The sequence below is a fragment of the Aythya marila genome, assembly GCF_965140915.1.
Source record: "Aythya marila genome assembly, chromosome: 3".
Taxonomy (NCBI): Eukaryota; Metazoa; Chordata; class Aves; order Anseriformes; family Anatidae; genus Aythya; species Aythya marila.
Window position 1 is genome coordinate 4,889,409 of NC_139044.1, and position 23,697 is coordinate 4,913,105.

The 23,697-nt window shown below is 36.7% G+C and overlaps 1 protein-coding gene across 2 annotated transcripts in view; it reads left to right on the plus strand.

The window, feature by feature from the left end:
• The window catches only part of XPO1 (exportin 1), a 40,970-nt gene extending 19,717 nt beyond the window's left edge, over positions 1-21,253 (plus strand). For both annotated transcript variants that reach the window (XM_082757153.1, XM_082757152.1), the window contains exons 6-26: positions 158-219; positions 297-341; positions 430-611; positions 1,076-1,124; positions 1,216-1,335; positions 1,429-1,557; positions 4,668-4,826; positions 7,347-7,544; positions 8,348-8,486; positions 9,645-9,826; positions 10,670-10,826; positions 10,939-11,102; positions 11,875-12,009; positions 12,549-12,732; positions 14,198-14,304; positions 14,713-14,907; positions 15,563-15,731; positions 16,785-16,919; positions 17,046-17,205; positions 17,288-17,384; positions 18,038-21,253. In XM_082757153.1, coding sequence (XP_082613279.1) covers positions 158-219; positions 297-341; positions 430-611; positions 1,076-1,124; positions 1,216-1,335; positions 1,429-1,557; positions 4,668-4,826; positions 7,347-7,544; positions 8,348-8,486; positions 9,645-9,826; positions 10,670-10,826; positions 10,939-11,102; positions 11,875-12,009; positions 12,549-12,732; positions 14,198-14,304; positions 14,713-14,907; positions 15,563-15,731; positions 16,785-16,919; positions 17,046-17,205; positions 17,288-17,384; positions 18,038-18,184 — 2,915 coding nt within the window. In that variant the 3' untranslated portion in view covers positions 18,185-21,253. The remainder of the gene's footprint in view (positions 1-157; positions 220-296; positions 342-429; positions 612-1,075; positions 1,125-1,215; positions 1,336-1,428; positions 1,558-4,667; positions 4,827-7,346; positions 7,545-8,347; positions 8,487-9,644; positions 9,827-10,669; positions 10,827-10,938; positions 11,103-11,874; positions 12,010-12,548; positions 12,733-14,197; positions 14,305-14,712; positions 14,908-15,562; positions 15,732-16,784; positions 16,920-17,045; positions 17,206-17,287; positions 17,385-18,037) is intronic.
• The last annotated feature ends 2,444 nt before the right edge of the window (positions 21,254-23,697 follow it).

The following is a 23,697-nucleotide window of genomic DNA, read 5'->3' on the forward strand; positions in this document are numbered from 1 at the left end:
GCATGCAAATCAAAAGCCATACACACTTATATATGAATATTTGTTCCTTAAAGGTGCTTATTTTTAAAGATGAGAGAAGAATTTCAATTCAGAAGTATTTATTATTACATTAATGTCATTCAGAATAGTTGAAAATAAATCCTCAATTCTTCTGCAGGTATAAAAAAGTATGTTGTCGGCCTAATTATCAAGACCTCTTCTGATCCAACGTGTGTAGAAGTAAGTGAAGTATTTTCAGGGGAGCAAAAGGGAGGCAAATGATTTGCATAATCTAACTTCTCTTTTCTGTTCTCCAGAAAGAGAAAGTGTACATTGGGAAACTGAATATGATTCTTGTTCAGGTAAGTTAGACTTCATGAAGTTTTGAATCTTGTCAAAAAGTATTTGCTTTTGCATAAGTACCTAATGTATGGGCGTTTCCCTTTTCAGATTCTGAAACAGGAATGGCCAAAGCACTGGCCAACTTTTATAAGTGATATTGTGGGAGCGAGCAGGACTAGTGAAAGCCTTTGTCAGAACAATATGGTGATCCTTAAACTATTGAGCGAAGAAGTGTTTGATTTTTCCAGTGGCCAGATAACTCAAGTGAAAGCTAAGCATTTGAAAGACAGGCAAGTATATATATATTTAGTCCCTCGTAAATAGTGTCTACTTTGTGCCTGCTGCCAAGTAGTTTTTCTCGCTGTGGGGTTTTCAGTAAACACCTACATCTGTCTAATTTTATTGCTGAGATTTGTAGAATACTGATTTTTCTTTTAAAGCAAGATTGTTGGGTGGTACCAAACTTCGTAAGTATATTCCTGCATTATTGCAAGTAGCCTCCTTTGACTGATGGTTCTAGCCTTTTAACAGAGATTTCAGTGTTTTGAAGACAGAATTTCTAGGCACAGATTTTGTACCACTTCAAAAATAGAAAGTGTTGTTCTCATCAAAACTTCTAAGAAGTTGGGTGGCTTGTGAATACCTCCATGGATGTAGGCCTTCAGAACCTGTTCTCTAAAAACAGACACTTTGGTTAAAATGGATTGTTTATGGAATGTGGAAATGATTAATTTTTGACTTTTGTTTCTTATAGTATGTGCAATGAGTTCTCTCAGATATTTCAACTGTGTCAGTTTGTGATGGTAAGTTTTATTTTTAATTTTTTAACCTTTCTTCCATTCCACCCCCTCTCCATCGTGCCGAGTAACACCAGACTTGAATGTGTTCTTACAGGAAAACTCCCAAAATGCTCCCTTAGTTCATGCAACGTTGGAAACCTTGCTACGATTTCTGAACTGGATTCCTTTGGGATATATATTTGAGACCAAGTTAATCAGCACACTAATATACAAGGTATTTATGTAATTATTGATGGTTCTCTAATTCAAAAGTTACAAGAATGCTGCATGCTAAGTTTTTTAAAATGCTTTTTTCTTTTCTCAATAGTTCTTAAATGTTCCCATGTTTCGGAACGTCTCTTTGAAGTGCCTCACAGAGATTGCAGGTGTCAGTGTAAGCCAGTATGAAGAACAGTTTGTAACACTTTTTACATTGACCATGATGCAGTTAAAACAGGTAAGGTTCTAGTGAATCTGTTTTCTTTTAACAAAATCAACTTCTGTAGAACCTACTTCAATTTATAAATTAATATTCATTATAGAGATCTTGATAGGAGAAATGTTTCTCTTCATTGTGTCCTTTAATAGTATTTTTTGCTTGATCAGAAGATGTTAAGTGTATTTTTTAGAACTCTAGATTACATCTGTATTTCTCATGGACCGTTTGATTTTGGTTAATTCAAGAGCTGCATTGAACACTTGGGTTGTCTGCTGAGGAAAGTTGAGAGAAATGCAGCAAACTTTGTTCTACATGACACACGAGGCCTAAACTGTCTTAACCTCTACAAGCTGCTGTTTTAGTGTTAGAAAGTGGTGGAAGTTTGTCACATAAATCCCTACTTCTAATTATATAACTTGCTAATTCCTCTGAGCAGTTCAGATTCTTCAGGTACACGAGGTTGTATCTAGTTGTATTTGCATCTGATGTGGACGGTTACAAGTGGGGTGTTCTGTTTTTTGTTGTTTTTTTTTGTGTGTCGGGGGGAGGAGGTAGGTTGAACTCGTCCATGGCAGTGTTAAATCGTCCTTTGATCTTTTTAAGCATCATATAGGACAGATACTGTCTTTCTAATTTCTATGAGAATGTTCATAATGTTAAAATTATGGATGTTTCTGAAGAACATTCTGAATAGTGTTAAAAAGCAGTTATTTTTGAACAAGTTCCCTATAAACATGTCTACTGATTTGAAGGCAAATTAGCTTGCTCTGAGAATAATTCATAGTAACGTATTATTTTGGGGATTAGTGGTATGCTTAATAGCTTAAATCATTTTATCATAAAAATGCTGCCTTCGAGACTGTGGCTTCACTTCAAATCTGAATGTTTGAATAACTTTGACTTCCAGTACTTTTATTCTGAAGATTACAATATTATGGTATTACTGTACTTCCTCTTCAATGATAAGTAGTATAGTTTTCCGTGTATCTGGTAAGGATGACTTATCTTAAATTTCAGAGTGGCTTGGACTATACAGCTTACCCTTTCTGGAGGGTGAGGACTGTTATGAGTGAAATTCTATGCTGTTCCATGTAAACAGTTTTTTACTTTAATGAAGTAACTGTTAGATTTGCTAGAGGATACAAATGTTTTGTAATCCAGTACTCTTTCAGGTGCTTTGCTTGATTAGCAAAGGTACCTGGCAGCTTTGTGTATTGACTTCAATCTCTGTTGAAATGTTCTTAAATACTGTATGTGACAAATGACGTGGAATTTATGAAGAAATGCTGTATTGTCACTTCCAAACCTGAAGAAAAGCAAGGCCATTTTAAGAGCTACATTTAATATTATGAAACTCATGCCTCTCAGCAACAGATGTACTGAATTCTTCAAAGAAGAAATTGAACTGTTACTTTATTAGTGATAACCACGGACTATAAGTGTGTTGCCACAATATAAATTTGTTTACTTCAATGTCAGAGAAACAGAAGTATAAAGATGAGTTTGTGATACAAATGAATCAACGTGTGCTTGATCCGCATTTTGGGGAATGTGTAAGAATGTGTTTCTTTGACCTCTTTTCCTTGATTTTGTCCAGTTCTTAATGTTCTGTTCAAAACCATGTTTCCCTGTAACTTCTTCAACAAATTCTGTCCCCTGAATTCTAAGTTTTAAGTCTTAAAGGTGCAGGAGTTAATTCTGCTGCCAGTGTTGCATGCCTTGTTTCTTTTGGCCTATTTCTGTTCTGGAATACTGGCTAATGAGGGGAACCATGATTATTTTCAACATGTCATTGGCTGCCCACAGATAAGTCTTCTAAGATGCAGGTAATTTTTGTCAGGAATACGACAGCAAGCTATAAGCAGACACTGGGCTCTAAAATTATCTCGTTTTCAGTTGTACCTTGCAAAAGGAGATTGACCAAGGGTAAAAAATAGTTCTTACAGAAAGTATTCTGTCATCCTGGGGTTACATATAAAAGCATTTATCTTTCTGAATCTGGAGAATTAGTAATTCAGTGGGCTAGCTGCTACCACTAGTTGCTTCTGAAGCCAGCAGTTTATTAGCAAATAGTACGCTAGGCAGGGGAGGTGCTGCTGTTGGCTCAGCACACATTAGTTAAGCTCAAGCAGATGCCACAAATTTGTACTAAGCTTTATTTTTGAGGATAGGGGGAATAGAACATGGTGCTTCACATTTGCCCATCTTAATGGAAGATATCTTCATGCCAAACGTTTTTTTGAGTGCTTCTTAACAATTAGGTTGTCTATTCTTTAACTGTCTATTTTTCCTGTATTTATAGTGTTAGTCCATCTCTGAAGTGCTTTAGGAAAGGCATATTGCTGTTCGTGTTGCATCTCTTTCCTGATCCCCCCTGCTAAAGACTTCAGCTGGAGCTATAGGTTTTTTATTTAGTTATAATTAGACTTAAAGGAAGATTTTTTTATGCAGACACACAAATTACTGTGTGTTAAGTGTTTGAACGCTGTCTTGTTTATTTTTTTAAAGATGATGCTCTTGATTCTAAATGCAAATACCCATGGCCTAACTTTTTTTCCTTAAAAGAAAAGTTGAATGCCATCTTGGGTATTTAGCATGTTTTGCAACTTGCAGGTTTTTAGTGTAATTGTTGCATCTGAATTTGAAGCAAACTTGCATTTTTTTTGCCTTAAAGAATCAGAACATTGAAAACTTGTTCTTTACCTCTGAAGAGGCCCACCAAATCTTGAATATTTTCCAAATCTTTCCTATTAATTTGTAAATATTATGGGAGAGGTCTTTCATGTTGTTTTAAAGTTATGACAATGTAATGTTACTGGGTATAGGTAACACACCATTTTGTGGAATGGCTTTGCCCAATGCCAGCAGAAAACGTCTCTGAATAGGGTAATATTACCCTTGTCTCTGCTCTTAGAAGGGGTAGCATGTTCAAGTATATGTTCATGTTTTCATCCTACTGTCCATTTTGGAGACAAGTATGAAGTGAAGGAGTAGGAAGACATTTGGAAGAGGGGCCTATAAAGGGGATGTTATGAAGGCTTTTTTTCCAAAACAGTGAAATAGTTGTTAATAAACAGTATTTCTACTTGCTTACAGGACATTATTGATCATGTCTATCTTTTTATTAGATGCTTCCTTTAAATACCAATATCCGACTTGCATACTCAAATGGGAAAGATGATGAACAGAACTTCATTCAGAATCTCAGTTTGTTTCTCTGCACGTTCCTCAAGGAGCATGGTCAACTTATAGAAAAAAGATTAAATCTGAGGGAAACATTAATGGAGGTAAGTTGCTTAGTTTATCCAGTTTATAAATGTAGTGTGTTCTCATACTCAAAGGATATGATGGTATAATCTCTCGATTTCCTTTGGGAGGAAAAAAAAAAATTTTATAATTAGTAAATCACATGAATACAAGAAAGTTTCCAAAAATTTTTCCCACTGTGCTTCAATGGTGTTCTAGTTTCAGTGATTCTATATTAGAAATTAAGCCTAAAAATCATAGGTTTTTCTTTCCTCCTTCTTAATTGCTCCTCCTTGAGAGTGTAAATACGTCTTTAAAATAAGTTGAGAAATACAGTGTATTCTTTTCCATGGGTCTTTACAGATGATATTTGTTTAGCACACATACACAGATAGTTGTTGCTACAACTTCTGACAGCTTGTGTGTGAAGTAAAGTAACACGCTTTCTCTTCATTCAACATCCAAACTTGTTTTCTAGGGTACAGCGCATGCCGTAGTTCAGCTCTCCTGTCTTGGTGTAGCTTCTTACCTAATTTGCCACTTCCCAAAGTTTGACTGAAATGCTTAGAATGTTGTCCTTGAGGATTACATTCAGTTCCTGTGCAATAAGCGTGACTGCTATACATTGCCTTCAGTGCCAGAGCTCTAGCAAATTGCTACTTACTGAGCACACTTTATTATAGTGTTACAGGTCTTGGCAGAGGACCCGTGATCCGTGATTATCAACTATCTTCCAGTTCCTGAGACTTAGTTATCCTTCCTTTCTGTTTTTCCCTTTCCTTTTTTTTTTTTTTTTTTTTAAACTGTGAATAAAAGATTTGCTGAGGATGAGCTGTTCTGTGGTGACTTCTTTGCTAGCTCCCTCCCACTACTGAGCTCCAAGGGGATGAAACTGGCTCCATAGCCCCTTGAAGCACCACTTCCAGTGTCCCAGAATTGAGCCTTCCGCAGGTATGGAGGCATAGGGTGAGGAACTGCCCTGACACATGTAGAAAAACAAAACCACAGTTTAAACCTGGAGACCAGGTGTCATTGGGAGGGTCCATCTTTTGCAGGTGCACTACTTCTAATCCATCTGAATTCTAGTCAATCTTCTATCTATAGTATTCTCAATACATTTCTCCTCCAGATAGTTCTCTACCCAAAAAAAAAAAAAAAAAGTTTATTCATAAGCTTGTTTAGGAAATAAACTAGAAGAGAATTCTTAGTCCATTAATGAAAAAAAAAAAAAAAAAAAACTGTTCCTGAATAATTGCTTAACTCAAACTTCACAAACTTTCACAAAATAGCTGTCAGTCAGGGACCACTGCTCAAGTTTTGGCCTGTGTTGAGGCTTTGTTAAGAAGATAGTGTAAACAGTTGAAGTTGTTGCATGTCCTGTGGAAGTGTTTGTAAGTTGTAGTGCAGTTTTTATATCTTGTCACCTGTCCTGTTCAGTGTGACCAAGTTAAAATGTTTAACATCTTTAAAATAGATGTCTACAAAATTCAGTTCTAAATGAGTTTGTGTCTTCTCTAGGATGTTAAAATGTTACACCAGAATTCTTAGGGTGGCTTGAAATTGTTGCAAATTTGACTCTTGTAACCCACGCTGTAACAGAACATAGTGAAAAAGCTTTTTAAGGTAGCTGTGTAATTCTAACCTATTTACTCTTGCACTGTGGAAGTAGCTGACCACCTATGAAACTGTTTCACAGAGTCATTGGTGCCTTGTAGACTAGTGAAGGAAGGTAGTTATTCAAAGTGAAATTGCCAAGAGAAATTGACCTGTATAGGGCTGATACAGGTCAATTTGAGTCCCTCTTTTGATGTAATCTGATTCAACATCTTTACCTACTATTACTATCTAAAGTGCTTTCAGTTGCTGTAGTGTCTGAGCTTTGACAATGTATTCAGATTTCATTGCTTCATTCTGTTTTGTTCACTGGTGGGGTATTGGTTTGTATTTTTCACCAGGGATTTAAAAATAAGCTGTGTTAAAAATGTTGGCATATGTAGTTGGTATCTCTTTCAGAACAGCATCCTTTTCAGTCTGCCTGGTGGCTGTTTTGTCAGTGAAGTAGAAAATGTTCTAATAGATCTCTTCCATAGAATGCAAATGAGTAGCGTGGCTTTGAAGGTTGTCTTCAGGATATAAGGATCTCCAGAATAAAGTAGCAGTAACAGTCTTGAGAGTAGCAGTTCTTGAAACTAGTAGTTGAGGGTTTTTTTAAGGCCTAAAACAAAAGGTCTTGCAGAAGCTCAGAGGGCATGATTTTGATAATACAGATAATGGGCTGATGTGGCTATTGCATTTTTTAGACATCTAGGCTATTTTAGGTTTAAGAATTGACGTATGATTTCCAAATAACAGCAGATGACATGGCGCTTTTTTTTGAGTTCTTCTGGTTGTTACTTGGACTCGTAAGTAGTGTCACTTACATGTAAATGCACCTTGTTCTAAAATTTTACACCAATTCAGCATTTCATCAGCACTTGGATAATTGAATTCAGAGCAATATGGTTTTGATATGATTCTGTGTTCAGAAATAATAATTAGGTGTTTGAAACACACTCTTCCAGGCTCTTCATTATATGTTACTGGTATCAGAAGTTGAAGAAACTGAAATTTTCAAGATTTGTCTTGAATATTGGAATCATTTAGCTGCTGAGCTCTACAGAGAGAGTCCATTTTCAACATCTGCTTCTCCATTGCTTTCGGGAAGTCAACACTTCGATGTTCCTCCAAGGAGGCAGCTTTATTTGCCTGTATTATCCAAGGTAATCTTTGCTGTAAAGATACTGTAAAGGTTTAGATACTGTTCCTAAATTTAGAAACTTCACTTTATGTAAGGAATGACTTCAGAAAACTTGTTAGTTGATTCAACTCCAGTTATTTAACATGGTGCCATTTCCAAAATTATTTTAGGATGACACCAGTAGATGACTGGAGTATTAATACAGAGTTAATTTGCTTTAGACACTGTGTATAAACATAAGACTAATTAATAAAAGAAAAGGAAAAAAGAATTTATTTAATGACTAACCCTGTTGTCTTCCATGAAAGCACTAAAGAACTTAATTTTTTGTAATAGACCTGCTATATAGGGTTTGCGTAGTAGGTTTACTAGATCCTACTGACAGTTTCTGTAATTACTGGTTTCCAGCATGGATCTTGGTGGGGTTGAGATTTCTCAACTAAGTAAATTTGTCATAGTATTAAAAAAGGAATTGGTTTTATAAGAGCTGACGTTAAAATTATTGAAGTCTTGAGTGTTGGAGTTGGAGGAAAAAATGTTTGTATTTAAAAGGTGCCTAATGCTACAAACACCTTTGAAGTTCTAGAAGGTATGGTACTTTAATTTGAAAAACAAACGAAAAACAAACAAACAAAAAAAAACCAAACAACTCTTGTTCGTGTAGAGAGGGAAATCAGCAGGCACTATTCTTAATGGCTTTTTAGTTAGCATTAGAATATCTCCTTCCAGGTTGCTGGTATATGAGGTGACCTCATGAAGTTCTGGTTGTACCCTTTATTTTCATGCTGCAGTGCAATTCAATTCAAACTGTTTTCTAACATGCAGGTTCGATTGCTAATGGTTAGCCGTATGGCTAAACCTGAAGAAGTGCTAGTTGTGGAAAATGATCAGGGGGAAGTAGTACGAGAATTCATGAAGGATACAGATTCCATAAACTTGTATAAAAATATGAGAGAAACATTGGGTAAGTGCACTAGCTGGTGTTCTTGTTCTGTAAGTCTGTGGAGCTGCACCAGCAGCATGTACGTGTCAGATGGATAGCTCAGGTAGATCTGAATTACATGGGGAGGAAAAGGATCATCAGTGAGTAGTAGTACATACACAAATTGGAATGGTAGAGGCAGCATTGGTCTGAGGCTTTCAGTTTTGAGCATGTAGTGCTCCTGTATGACTTCAGTAAGCAGTACTATACTACCCATTTTTTGTTGCTTGCCTTTTGCCATTGGAAAACCTTGGTTTCTTTGCCAAAATATGTCAGATCCTATGAAGCATGCATGTGCGTCTTGCATTTATGCACGCATATGTTCCCTTTGTTATCTTTTGAAGCCTCATGCTCAACTGTCGACCTTGTTAGCAGTGAATCAGTAGTCCGTATGTATTGTAGAGAACTTAGGGGTGTGTGTTTCTTTTAATTGTATTAAAATTGCTACCGCATGTCCTCATCCTTAATCATATTTCAGATACAGGTTGATATTTACAGGTTTAGTTAGTGTTTGATTTCTGGTGTTAATTATTGGTTACAGTGTATTAATCTTAATGGAAGATTCACTTTTTAAAAAGCAAGAGCGCAGTGAAACCTGCATTCTGAGGCATTGTAAAAATCTGTCGCCGAATATGACCTTAAACTGCTCTTGATTTCTGGGGATTTAGAATTTCATATTACAGAGCTGATGCAAGTGTATGAGTTGTGATACCTGAATCTTCCCATCCAGACTTGTTCAGGAGTACCATCTCCATTTTAATGGCAGATTTAATGACACAGGAAAATTGACTGACTACTTAACACAGCATAATGTCCCCAGTAGCTAACCAGTCCCGTATTTTCTATAGCCCACGAGTATGAATGTCTTTTGTTAATAATTCAATTTAGTAACTTTACTGATTGATACACAAGACCTTAGTTAACTTAAATTTTTGTATTGTTTCCATACCTTCTTTGAATAGGGTTTAAAAAAAAAATTGGGTTTAAAGTTCTAGTTTGTTCTGTCATAAGCTCACAATAGAAGCGTTATGCTTAAATAACATTTTCATTGTCTTTTTCTTAGAATACAGCTTTGCCTATGAAGATGTGATCTGGCTTGTTGTTTGAAAATGCACCTGCTTAATGTTAATTGTCTTTCAGTGTATCTTACGCATCTGGATTATGCAGACACAGAACGAATAATGACTGAAAAACTGCACAATCAAGTGAATGGGACAGAGTGGTCATGGAAAAATTTGAATACCCTATGTTGGGCTATAGGTTCAATCAGTGGAGCAATGCATGAAGAAGATGAAAAAAGATTCCTTGTTACAGTAATTAAGGTATCATGGTGCAGAACTAATAGCATTGTCACACTTACTTATTTCTTGAGCATAAACTACATTTAAAAAGATACTGCTTTAACATTTTAGCAAGCTACCTTGTATAGCAAACAAGTTAATTAGAAAAATGTAATGGGAAGTGTCATATCCCGAATTAAAGGCTGATATTTTTTTCAGTCATGAACAATGCCTTAGTCCGAAGTCCAAATAACCTTTTTCCCTGTGAAAATTGGAGGGAGAAGATTCATTCTGATGAAATCTTTGGTATTTCCAAAGCAAAACATAAGGAAAAGGATTAATATTGAAACGAGCGGCAAAATAACCCACGTTATTTTTGACCAACAAGAACCCTCCTTTTCTGCCGCTTTCTTGATACTCCTTGATCAAAGTGAATTTTAGGTAAATATGTGCATGAGAAGAGTGCAGGAAGAAAATGTTTTCTACAGGACTACCTTGCCTCACTCTTAACACGTCATACAAATTTGTACAGGGGATTTAGTTTCCTCTATTTGAAGTGTGGCATCTATATCTTTGTTAATATCAGCTGGCTGGCCAGTATTCAACACTGAGGGTTGCTGAAGTCTACCCTGCAGAAAGTATCAGTTACATCTAAAATGTGGATTTCATGGCTGAAAACATGGCGTTCCTGATTTAGTTAAAACTTAAATAACAGCTCCAGCTGTAAATTATTTTTTTAAATTTTTTGGGTTTTGAACTTGATAATGGAAACTACTTTCTTGTATCTTTGTTACAGCTCACTTCAGCCTTTTATACTTATCTTGTAGTGCTTTTAATTGAACTGGACAAGCCTGGGGAGGAAACTAATAATATGTTATATTGTAGGATCTCCTGGGACTCTGTGAACAAAAGCGAGGAAAAGACAATAAAGCCATTATCGCATCAAATATAATGTACATAGTAGGTCAATACCCACGGTTTCTGAGGGCTCACTGGAAATTTTTGAAGACAGTAGTCAACAAGCTATTTGAATTTATGCATGGTAATTATCTTTTTCATTTGCTCTTAACTTTTTAAAGAGAAAAAGTTGATGCTCATACATATGCATGTCTAGGGAAAAATACTAAACCAGTAATTGACTTGACTTAATTTAGAAACCCATGATGGCGTCCAGGATATGGCTTGTGATACCTTCATAAAAATAGCACAAAAATGCCGCCGACATTTTGTTCAGGTTCAAGTGGGAGAGGTCATGCCATTTATTGATGAAATCTTGAACAATATTAATACAATCATCTGTGACCTTCAGCCACAACAGGTATGTTGAATTCAGGAGTGTGGGTCAATTTCTAAAGCCCAATAAAAATTTACTTGACTGAAACCTAGGAATGGTTTTTCAGACTTGAACTGTATTGCTTATTTTTTTCATTACTGACAGTGCTATGATGTGAAGGGTACGTTTGGTTTACATTATTAATATCTTAATTAGGATTCTTGTAAGGAGAATGAAAGTGTTTAGTTAAAATCCTGTTTTCTAGAATGTTTTTACAAGTGAGTAACATGCTGAATCTAAGTTTGAGGTTCTGATTTGGGAAAGAAGAGTATCTGACTATAATAGATAGGTCTTGTATGTGCAGGAGTGAGGGGGTACTTCTAGGGAGGATGCACTCCTTTAAGAGAGCATAGTGCACACATGATGTATTTCAATGTACTGAAGCCTTTGGTAGAGTAGGCATTAAGTGTGAGCTTGCACATAAATATTATCTTAAGTTAGCCCAATGTAAAAGAAAGAAATTGAGATGTATCCTGAGAGTTAAAGGTATATGCTAGAGCTTCTTCACTTCAGGATATGGTGGCAAAATGAAGAAAGACTGCAGGATGTACGTAGTGACATTTGAAGGGACGGGAACGGAGCTTTGCTTTAAATGTGATGAAAGTAAGAAAAGAAGAGAGGTCCTGTAAACTCAAGTGGGAAGAAGGTGTTTGGACAGTGGAAACCCATTTTCAGTCTGTTACGTGCTAGTTGAGAACAATATAAACTCTTCTGCATTCTTTTAACCTTCCCCCTTTGACTTCCTTTTTCCAATCAGGTGCATACGTTCTATGAAGCAGTAGGATACATGATTGGGGCACAGACAGACCAGACTGTACAGGAACATCTGATAGAAAAGTACATGTTGCTCCCTAATCAAGTATGGGACAGCATAATTCAACAGGCAACAAAAGTAAGCCCATAAATTTTAAGTGCATTCTGTGTTGAGGTAAAGAAAACCTGCTGTTTTTTTCCCCTGCTATTAGGGTATACATAGCTGTGGTGGACTTCTAGAAAGCAATGGTGGTGACGTGATAGTAAAAGCGTTGTTTGGAGAGAGCATGTTAAATGACAATACTGAATTATATCTGATTTAAAGGACAATTTTTTATTACTTTACAGAACATGTTGCTTTGCATGTTCTGTAAAGGAGAAGGAGAATTTTGAGGAGAAGGGAATTCTATGCAAATGATTACTTCTCATCAGAAAAATGGCTTTTTTTTTCAAGACTCCCCTTTGCCTGGGCCACATGTTCAACTGAAGTTCTTATGAAATTAAAACTTTTATGAAATTAAAACCCTGAATTAAACAGCAGTACATATAGTGTGTAAATTTCAGTGATATGTTCTTCAATGCAGAGTAAGATAAGTTCTTTTAAAGTGATAGTTGTTGCACTAAAAGAAAAAAGGCATTCTTATTCATTAAACAAAATGAACTCCAATTTTTTGACAGAATGTTGATATTCTGAAGGATCCTGAAACTGTTAAGCAGCTTGGTAGCATTCTGAAAACCAATGTGAGAGCGTGTAAAGCAGTTGGCCACCCCTTTGTGATTCAACTTGGAAGAATTTATTTAGATATGCTGAATGTGTACAAGTGCCTAAGTGAAAATATTTCTGCAGCTATTCAGGCTAATGGTAAGAAATTCTACGTTGTTCTTGAAAATGGGACTGACAATGCATGTAATCAGGTTTCAAGTACGATACAAGGAGGCTAATTTACTGTGTGTTTTTAGTGTTTGGGCAAGTGGAGAATGGCTGAAAGTGTGCTTGCTTAGATGATTTTTTTGTTGTTGTTGTTCACTGAATGCTTTATTCAAATAAAGAAACTCTGTTTCTGGAGGGAGGAAGGCTATATGCAAGAAAGCTTGTGAAAGATGCAAAACACTGTAGGCGCTTGCTTAGAACTAATACCTGTCTTGCTGAGGCAAGTTGTAGCATGCATTCTTCTAGCTTATTCTGGTTTTTGAATACGAGGAAACTATCTTTGAGTTGAGTCTTAATGTTGGCAGAGTTATAGCCTGGTACTGCTACTAAATAGCTTTAGTACAGAAATGCAGTACATAGAACTACAGTGAAGATGCCTCAAAGTTGTCATAAAGCAGACCAGTAATCACTGAGAAGGAATTGTCAATTACCTGACCAGTTTTTGCTACATAAGCTCGGGCCTATGGTATCCAAGTAGAATGTGCTGCTACGATAGTTCTTGACAAGATTAAATGAGTCAGTTATTGGATTAGTCATCTGTGTTATGACCAATTTCCTTACCCATGCAGATGACGCTAGATGGAAGTGTGAATGTTAAGTAAGATTTTGTAAGTGAGCAGCTGGTTGACCTTGAAGGAGCTTCTCAGAGTTTGGAATAAAACTGGCTGTGAAATCAGTGTTTTGATTCTGCAGCTCTAATGGCCAGAACTTTTTTTTTTTAATATTATGAAGCAGTTGGTAGGACTTCTAGTATGGACATGCTCCTAGAGCAGCAACTACTGCGATTGTGCTTGCCTCAGCGTATGTTTTCACAATTGCCTCTATTTTGCCCATGATGTCTCTGGTGCCAGAAGCAATTCTACTTGTTTCCTTGGCTGCAGTCTTCCAGGGTTTCCCTTGGATGTACTGTAATGGTTGTATGGCTTTGCACTCAATCAGAACAGGTTTTACCGATGAGATTACATTGACTCAGTGTGAGAAACAACTAAGAATGAGGCTCCTTGTGTAAACATCAGTCTGAAGGATTAGGTCTGTCTGGGGAGAAACGAGGAGCTTGCTTTAGAACACTGCGTATTCCCCATGTCACTTAACGAGAACCAGATGTAAGCTTGGTCCAGATAGTAAGATGAATGTGCAAGACTCCTTTACTTAAAAAGTGAGTTGAAGCTTTGTTTTGGATCTGTGCAAGTAGGGTATTGCCTGTAGCACTTCTATAATGCGAAGTAGCAACTTGGACCTATGGAGCTAGAACAATGGGGAGGTAGTTCTTATCTGCAAAATATGTGTAAGTCTTCATGGGTATAACAATGAAGAATTCTGAGTTTATGGTATCAATTGAAGTGAAATCTGTTTGGTACGCTTTACCCAGATTAAGTGAAGCTTTAAAACTTTTCAGGTGAAATGGTGACAAAGCAGCCTTTGATTAGAAGTATGAGGACTGTAAAAAGGGAAACTTTAAAACTGATTTCTGGCTGGGTGAGCAGGTCCAATGATCCTCAGATGGTAAGTAAATTTATTTTATACAAATAGCTCATAAGACAAAACTAGTAAGAACCCTGTCCTTCTGTTGACTAAAGAGCAGTCAGCGTCAGCACTGTTCCTGTTCACAAGAACTTGTTTCAGGAGGACTGTAAAATACGGAGGATGAAGTGTGATCATACAGAGGTAGGCCTGAACTGTTCGAGATGCTTCAGTTAATTTTAGCTGAGGGTGATCCTAAGAGGGGAGCAAGGTTTAAGAGAATCGTCTTGCAACCACTGCTGGATGGATGCAGTGCGTGGGAAGTTTGTGTAACATATTCCTTTGTTAGGAAAGGTATCTCTGTAACTAAACAATTAAGCTATAAGCTGTTCACTTGAGACTCTGTGCAATAACTGCATTGTTATAACCATGGCTTGCTTTTCTATTTAGGTAGCTGAAAACTTTGTTCCTCCCTTGTTGGATGCAGTTCTCATTGACTACCAGAGAAATGTGCCGGCTGCTAGAGAACCCGAAGTACTTAGTACTATGGCTATCATCGTAAACAAGCTGGGTGGACACATTACTGCTGAAATACCTCAGATATTTGATGCTGTTTTTGAGTGCACATTAAATATGATAAATAAGGTATTTAAATTTAAATTTTGGATAAAGCACCCTCCCTAGAAACTGAAGGTAAAAAGTGGAGTTACAAGTTGCTTTTCTGTTCCAGGAACTTGGAATGTCATGCTTCTGGAAGCAGAAGTATACTTAGTGTAGGGCTAACTACTAAAATTAATAAAACTTTAACATTTATGAATATAAGTATTGATCAGCTCTTTGAGTGTTTCCTCACTGAATACCAAAGCTGATGCAAACTGTAGCATAAAAATTGCAATATGTACTTGCATAATACTTGAGTGCTACCAGCTGCTTTGCAATAGGGTGGAACCAGAAATTGTACCCCTGTAGTAACAGAGGTGCTTAACAAGCGTTGAGACCATCTGTCTTAAATCTGTGCAGCGAGTAGTGCTTAAGGTTGTGTACTGACAAAATGTAGCTCAGCCTGTCAGTGTTGTGTAATGCTAGAAGATGGTTTGATCAAGCTTGGGTCATGAAAGCAAGGGAGAAAAAATTATTCAGAATTGTAACCTTTGCTTTGTATTCAAAGTTATTTAAGCCAGGGGCCTAACTGCTGTTCCATATTGGGTATTGACTCTATCTTCTTAGCAGGAGATACCCTGATAGATCTTTCATCTGTTCAGGATTTTTCACTTTTTTTTTCCCTCATTATTTTTTCTAGGATTTTGAAGAATATCCTGAACATAGAACAAACTTCTTCTTGCTACTCCAGGCTGTAAATTCTCATTGCTTCCCAGCATTCCTGGCCATTCCACCTGCACAGTTCAAACTTGTTCTGGATTCTATTATTTGGGCTTTCAAACACACAATGAGAAATGTTGCAGATACAGGTAAGCTGAATTTTTAAGTATGAAATATGCAGACTTCGCTTGCAGTATCAGATGATATTTTGTGGTAGACTACGACTTCTCTGTATCTTTTTCTTTAGTCAAATACAGTGTTCTAGTTGCACAATGCTATATTGCATTTGTACAGAAATGGTATTTTCCTGTCTTGGTTTGAAGCTGACAATCAGGTATACATGGATGTGCTGGAAGTTGGAGGGGATTTCTCTCCCACAGCTGCAAGAGTGCCCTGGTAGAGTTTCTGCTTGCTGTCTCTTCCAGATGTGAGGGTTCTTCTTCTGAAATTGCTAAACTGACGCGACAACTAATTGCTGCTAAAGCTGGTGTTTTAGCTCTGCTTTTGTTGTGCTGCCTGTGATGTTTGACTTTTTACCTCAGTAAGACAGTTGCTGAGTAACCACTGAAAAACCCAACAGAAAAATAAACGCCTGGGGTGAACTCAGTCCGGGAGCCAGCTTTGGCAAATGGAAACACCTTAGATTGTGAAGAATGGTGCTTCCTTTGGACAACAGCAGGTTAAACTTGAGGTGAAGTTTCACTGAGCAGATGTATCAAGGGAGGCTAGGAGAAGCTGCGTGTATGTGCTCCATTCTAACAGCATCTTGACTACTGTATAAAAAAGTAGCTGTAAAGCCACCTAGTTTTCAAGTCAGTAGTAGAGTAGAAAGGATTGGAAGAAAAGATATCTTTTGAGTGTCATTTGAGCTAGTAAGCTATCTGTGTTCATGTAGTTTTCCTTTCTTAAATTTGAAAATACTTCTTTGCCACAGGGTTTTTCACTTCTGCTGGCACCAGTAGAGTGGTGCAGTTGTTTCTTTACGGTTCTGCTATCTAACAGTAAAAACGAAGTCAGTGCTGCATATGTAATGTGGCTACAGCCCTCTAGCGGCTACCCGAGAAAATCATTACATGTGTAATGCTTCTCAATGCCTATCAGAATTTCCTGGGACGTTTGCCCCGCTTCGGAAAGGCAGAAAGACACATGGAGACTTTAATCCTGTTTTGTTGGTCATCTTTGCTTTTACGCATATTTTCCAGGACTTCAAATACTTTATACTCTACTACAGAACGTTGCGCAAGAAGAGGCAGCTGCCCAGAGTTTCTATCAGACATATTTCTGTGATATCCTCCAGCACATTTTCTCAGTTGTAACAGATACTTCACATACTGCTGGTAAGAATGCATATATGTGAGCCGGTTGATAAAAAACAATCCTTTTAAGTGTCAAAACAATGTTACATAACCTGTTCTTGAATAATAGCAATAATAACAGCATATGTATAACTTTGATCCGTTCAGGTTTGACAATGCATGCATCAATCCTTGCATACATGTTCAACTTAGTAGAAGAGGGAAAAATAAGTACTCCATTAAACCCTGGAAATCCAGTGAACAACCAAATGTTTATTCAGGAGTACGTTGCTAACCTTCTCAAATCTGCATTTCCTCATCTGCAAGAGTAAGTGTGCTGTGGTTATTTTATCCTTTTGAGTGGTTTCTTATGTCCTGAAATGCTAACTGATGTGTTTGTTTACTGTTAGTGCCCAGGTTAAGCTGTTTGTAACAGGACTCTTCAGTTTAAACCAGGATATCCCTGCCTTCAAGGAGCACCTAAGGGATTTCCTGGTCCAAATCAAGGTACGTTCAGCATGCTTTATTTTAAGAGATTTAAAGAGATTATTCAGCAGGAAGCTGATCTTGGAAGTTACAGGACAGTGTTTTTTTGAGGAGATAAAAGTCTACTGCTATTTAAAATGTCAGGAGAAATCTCTTATGACTTGAGCATCAGTGGATGGTGGATCGTGCAATCTATTTCAGCATGACTTATGTGTATAAATTGGGATCAAATACTTGATACTGCTTGCACTTTGTGTATACAATTTGTCTAAAATGGCTGCAAAACAGATTGTTTCAATTCTGCTTGGGACTGGGGCATGTTTTGAAACATACCGTAGTAGTACTTTGCCTTTTGTTTTTCCAAAGATGCTAGAATTCAGGATGATTGTAGGAAAGCGCGTGTTGAAGTAGTGTCAAGACTACGGTAGTCAGGTAATTGAAAGTAGCAATGATGCTGTTCTAGTGACCATGTGCTTGAAAATCTGATGTGAGACGTGGTGAAAATCTTACAAAATTTTGCATTCCTTTATATTAATTCTGACCTTAAGAATGGAAGGCAAAGCAAGCAAAAAGTCTGACAGGGAACGTGAAGGGAAGGTGTTTCCTGCATTATTCTGGTATAGTCTTCCTAAAGCGCTTGACAATAAACTAATGATTTCATGTGAATTATACAGGAATTTGCAGGTGAAGACACATCAGATTTATTCTTGGAGGAAAGAGAAACAGCCCTTCGGCAGGCTCAAGAGGAGAAGCATAAACTTCAGATGTCTGTACCTGGCATCCTTAATCCACATGAAATTCCTGAGGAGATGTGTGATTAAAAAATAATAATAAAACAAGTTATGCAGTTTTCTTTCTGTACAGCTACTTTGTTGTGATAGAAGAAAACAGCACTTGGATATTTGTTGACCAAAATGATGCCAATTTGTAAATTAAAATGTCACCTAGTGGCCCTTTTTCTTATGTGTTTTTTGTATAAGAAATTTTCTGTGAAATATCCTTCCATTGTTTAAGCTTTTGTTTGGTCATCTTTATTTAGATTTGCATGAAGTTGAAAATTAATGCATTTTCAAAGTAATTACTTCATGCCCATTTTGTGGCTAAGGGGAAAATAGGCAAAACATAAGTTGTAAAAGACTATATTGCAAAATTATACAATTTCCTGTAAGAGTATCGATTTTTAATTTGGGATCACTTTCTTTCTAGCCTGCCCTGCAGCCTAGGAGAAAAGGTAATGAGTAAAACAGATTTAATTAATCGTTATGCAGAGGATTATAGTGCTGCATTTTTTTGATCAGTTAGCAGCTTTTTGGACTTGAGTGGTAAGGCTAGGCTACATGTATTTGCAAGTTGTATGGCAAGTTTGCAGCAAGATCATGTGCATATCATCCCATTGTAAAGCAACTTCTAAAGAGTATGGGAACACAGTACAGTTAGTTATTTTTACACAGTTCTTTTGTTTTTGTGTGTGTGCTGTCGCTTTGTCGACAACAGCTTTTTGTTTTCCTCAATGAGGAGTGTTGCTCATTTGTGAGCCTTCATTAACTCGAAGTGAAATGGTTAAAATATTTATCCTGTTAGAATAGGCTGCATCTTTTTAACAACTCATAAAAATAAAAAAAAAAAAAAACCTCTGGCTTTTGAGATGACTTATACTAATTTACATTGTTTACCATGCTGTAGTGCTTAAAGAACACTACTTAAAAGCAAAATAAACTTGGTTTACATTTATTTTTCTTTCTTCGGCTTATTCTTTCATTGGATGAAAATGCTGTGATCGTATCAAAGATTCCTATCCTGAAGGCATAGGAAAAGTTCTTTGAGGTCTGGATAGCTGTTGCTTCTGGCTTCCCTAATCTCAAGGACTTTGGCTATGCTCAAAAGTTAACACAAAATAAGTTGGGTTCTATTTGGAAGTACAGTAGCTGTTCTGACTTACCTCCATGACTAAAAATATTCCATACTACATTGCTATAAAATGCCATGAATAAGGTACTCTTGCTCTCTATATGGACTCTTTGTAATTTATTTCAAAGAGTTTCTGCACTGTATCTTGACTAAACAATTGATACTAGTACATATTAATAACACATATAGACAAGATCTGCAGTTATTTTTCTACCTAAAGTTTTGTAGTTAAATGATTTTCACAGATTTATGGATTACAGATAAGAAAAACAAGCAGTATGAACACTAAGATGGTGTACAGTCTTGGCTTCCCCATGTTTGTAACGTCTTTCCTCTGTTTTCTAACAGTTGACATTAAAGTCTCCCAGTTTTTTCCATTTCTTTGGTCTTGTAGTCTTAGGATTGTTACTGTGATGCAAAGTATAACTGTTCATGCAGAGCTGTACAACAAGGTTAGACAGATGTGGAGATGTTTTATGTAAGTTTGGATACTGTAGTTAATTTTGTACTGTACGTTCATTTTGAAGTAGAAGTGCATGAAGTAGCAGTGTTCATAGAGAATTTAGCTGTGACCAGAATGTTTCCAGCCTTATAGTACTGGTCTCATTCTGTTTGTGAACATCTCTCCATTGTTCAACTTAGCTGGCCTTAAAAAACCAAAGCTCCTACTGCTGGAACATCATTTATCACAAATACTGTGATTTGAAAGTGCTAAGCTGTAGAGAGAAGGTTCCTCAAACCCTTTATGACTAGGACTTAAAATATAGCCTACCAAAATTGTTAATTACTCTGCTAGATGCAAAATTCCATTTTTGTCATACTTGTGCTTTAAGCTTTTCCATGTCTTCCTGTCCCATTAAGTACGGCTTTCTGATCTCGTAAGGCAGTATGTACTTTAATAAGCAGTTTAAAATACTTGAAGTACTGTTGAAGGACACATTTGGAATGCCCGTTAAAATTGCTTCTGACCAGGCTGAGTCGCAGCATTATAGAGCTACAGATTATCAAAAGCTGTGCAGACCAGTAAGAAATTAAAATGGAAATGCCCCCAACAGTGTGACTTCAGAATGACCGTATCCCATGAGTCACAGAACAAGATTAGTTCTGACGTGCAGTGACATTAGCAGTACAGAGAAAAGAGCTTTTAATGAAAAATACACATACGCCTTTATGTACATCTTTAATGTTCAAGACTGAAGCAAGTCCATGAGGCTCATGGTCTGATGTTAACTAAAGGATTAAACCTGACCTACACCTCCAAACAACATCTTAAATGTGTTTTTAAAAAGGCGATTCAAATAAGAGTTGTTCCATTATTTTGATACCTTTTAGATCATCTAGTAACAAAATTTTAATGTTAGTTTTCACTTCCCTTTTAAATCTAAAAAAACTGTGGTGTTATCTTCAGAACTGGTGCCTTTTGCTGATCTCTGCAGATGCTATAAAAATTCAGCTTATGCAGAGCTCTTGATACCATTAAAGACTTGGGGGGGGGAAGGGTGTGTGCGTATTTCTAGTGAAGTTATCCTGAATGTGGAAAATAACTATAATGTACAACTAAGAAAGTTCCAGTTACTAGTTTGAATGCACACTCTGGAAATGAAAATAAATGGATAAAAAGCATGAACCCATCATATAAATAACTACAACTTGTAATTATATGTAAACCAATGTTTACTTTGTGCATATTTCTATACAGATTTTAAAAGAAAAACAATAATTCTATGTACTCTAGGTACACTCATTAACAAAAATATTACAGGGTGTTTTCTGTGTTTACATGACTTGATTGCCTGTTAGCTGATGAAGACACCCCCAAGTACTTGTTTTAGGCTACCATGTGTTTGCTACTGTAACTGAAGCAGATTATTTTCCAAAGCATTTTAGGTTAGTATTTTTTTTTTTAACTTGAATAATTTGGTGTGTGTTAATCTGATTGGTTAAGTGAACTATTTTCCAATAAAGTTAATATTTATGCAAAAAGCTTTAGAAATGCTCATCACTCAAGGAATGTTGAAGAGTTGCTTCCAATAGGTTTTAGCACCAGAAAGGCCATAAAACTGTGGGTTTCCTCATGGGGGGGAAATCAGGAAAAGATGCTGCGTTAGAATGTGTGGAGGTTGACTTACGTGAGGGACTCTCATCAGCGTTGTTTCTGCCTCAGAGCCCATATGTTCCTTTAGATAACTGATTATTGACACAGGTATTATTTATTTGGTGAAAGTATACCTAATTTTTTCCCTTTCTCTGTGCACGTGTCTTCAAATACAATAGAGCAAAACTATAGAAAAAAAAAATTGCCAAACTTGAGTAAAACAACATACCTCTCTTCCTTGCCCTTTATGAATGCACCTGTGTATTTCTTGGGACTGAAGTTATTTTTTGACTTTTACATTTAGGAGATCCTTGTTTCATTGTCCAAGGCTGACTAACCAACAACGTTCTCTTGGAAAAAAGCTTAGCTGTTCCAGTTGATGAGGGAATCATTTTTCACATGAAGTTTTTTAGGGATTTTAAGTATAATGCACCTTTATTACTTAAAGTACCTGAAGCCACTAATCATTTGAGTGTGGGGGGAAGATCCTGTTTATATTTTAAAAATGAAAAAAAATAATGAATACTTCTATTTTCAGCAGTGCAGATACTATAGAAGGAAATGGGTAATTTCAGATTTTTCTTCTTTCAAGCCTCTAAATGAACTATTTTATAGTTTGGGATCCTAATTGGTAGCGTTCAGAGAAAGATACTATGTAAGAATGATAATGAGTCAAAAAGCCTGGCGTTTCCTGGGGAAAACACATTACACAATTGACGCTTTGCTTCAGCTTAAACTTTGATGTTGGCCGGATGGCAGAAGACCTTTTCTACTACTGTTGCTATTGGAGAACAACAAAGATGAACAACTGAACAACAGCGTGGTCTTGGGAACAATTTTTAACTAGGTTAGGACTGTGTACCTTTCACCTGTTTCTTGCCATTCCCTGCTTTCAGTATTTAAAAATTTGGGTAAGATTACTTGGGCTGCCTGATGGAGCTGTTAGTGTGATGTAATAGATTGCCTTTATCAAGCTGGCATAGCAGCAGGCAGAAATGTATACTTTTTAAAAATAGAATGTAGCTAACTCAGCCTCTTTGCCAGCAGTCTCTTCAAGAACACTTTCTATCTTATCCAATTAGAACTTGTACCTGCAGTAGCATTTTTTGTCTGCATACATACCTGCACTGTGTCTGGTCTTGCACTGCTCTTGGTTTTCATATGTGTCTACCTGTGAGTGTTTCTTTATGCTGTAAGTGGGTAAAAGAAGATAGAGCACGTAAAAATAAAAATAATTAAAAAAAAATGTGGTTAAGGGAGGCACACATTCAAAATTACAAATACAAATGAGAATGACAGAAGTCAAGAAGCTCAAAGTGACACTCGTATTTTCATTTCATTAAGTTAAATAGCAATTTTTCAAGTCTCCCATCAGAATATGTAAAGGGGCCTACATTTTTTTTGAATACCATTTAAATCTTGCTCTTAAATATTGCCTCAATTTTTTTAATAATTCTTTGCAACTCTGCAGGCATTTGTGGATCTGTAATTTCATTAAAGACCATCAGGACCATCATTTCATTTCTATATTTAGTCTGTGAACTCCATCTCCAGAGCTCTACCTGTGAGCAGTTTGCTTCTTGAGTTAACTTCTTGCAACTGAGCAATCATTAAAACAGATTTCTACAAGGACAGTTACAAATGCATGCTTTACCAATGAAGAGTCCAAAAGAGGTCCAAATGTATGGAAAAGTTGTGCACATACTTTAGAGACTTCATTTAAAGCTGAAAGACAGTTCATTTACTGATAGCTCTTGTTCTCAGCATGAGTGAGAGTACTATCTGCTTACATTTGAATCGAAAGGATGATCAGTCACGTAACTACTATTTTATAGACCGAAATAATCAAAATAACAATTGAAACACGCTGAGAGATTATCCCAGAATGAGGCTGGGTACAATCCTCAGACTAAATGAAGGCTTAGAAATAGAGTGCACAAGGCAGGCTGGGAAAGGCTGAAGCACTCCAGAAAAAGAAGAGTGGCCATGATCAGCCTTACCACCTGAAACCCTAATCCACAGCATTTTGTTGTTTTTTTTTGGCAAATGGTTATCTTCATTTTTCCCCTGAAGAATGCCAGGATTACAGTATTAATCCAGTGTTGGTACACAGCAGGGCTCATTTTGGAGAGAACAGGTATGTTTGCAAACTCTCCATCCAGTCCCAAGTTTGGATATAGAGTTTTACTTTTGTTCAGGTCTTGCATTTGTCTTCAATTACTTTAGAAAAACTGTGCTGGCAGTTTACCAGAGGAAGTAGTTCCAGATGAAGAGCAGCAACACAGTCAAGGGAAGGAAAGTGGGCCTCCTGGGGTTCAAACAACCTTGCAA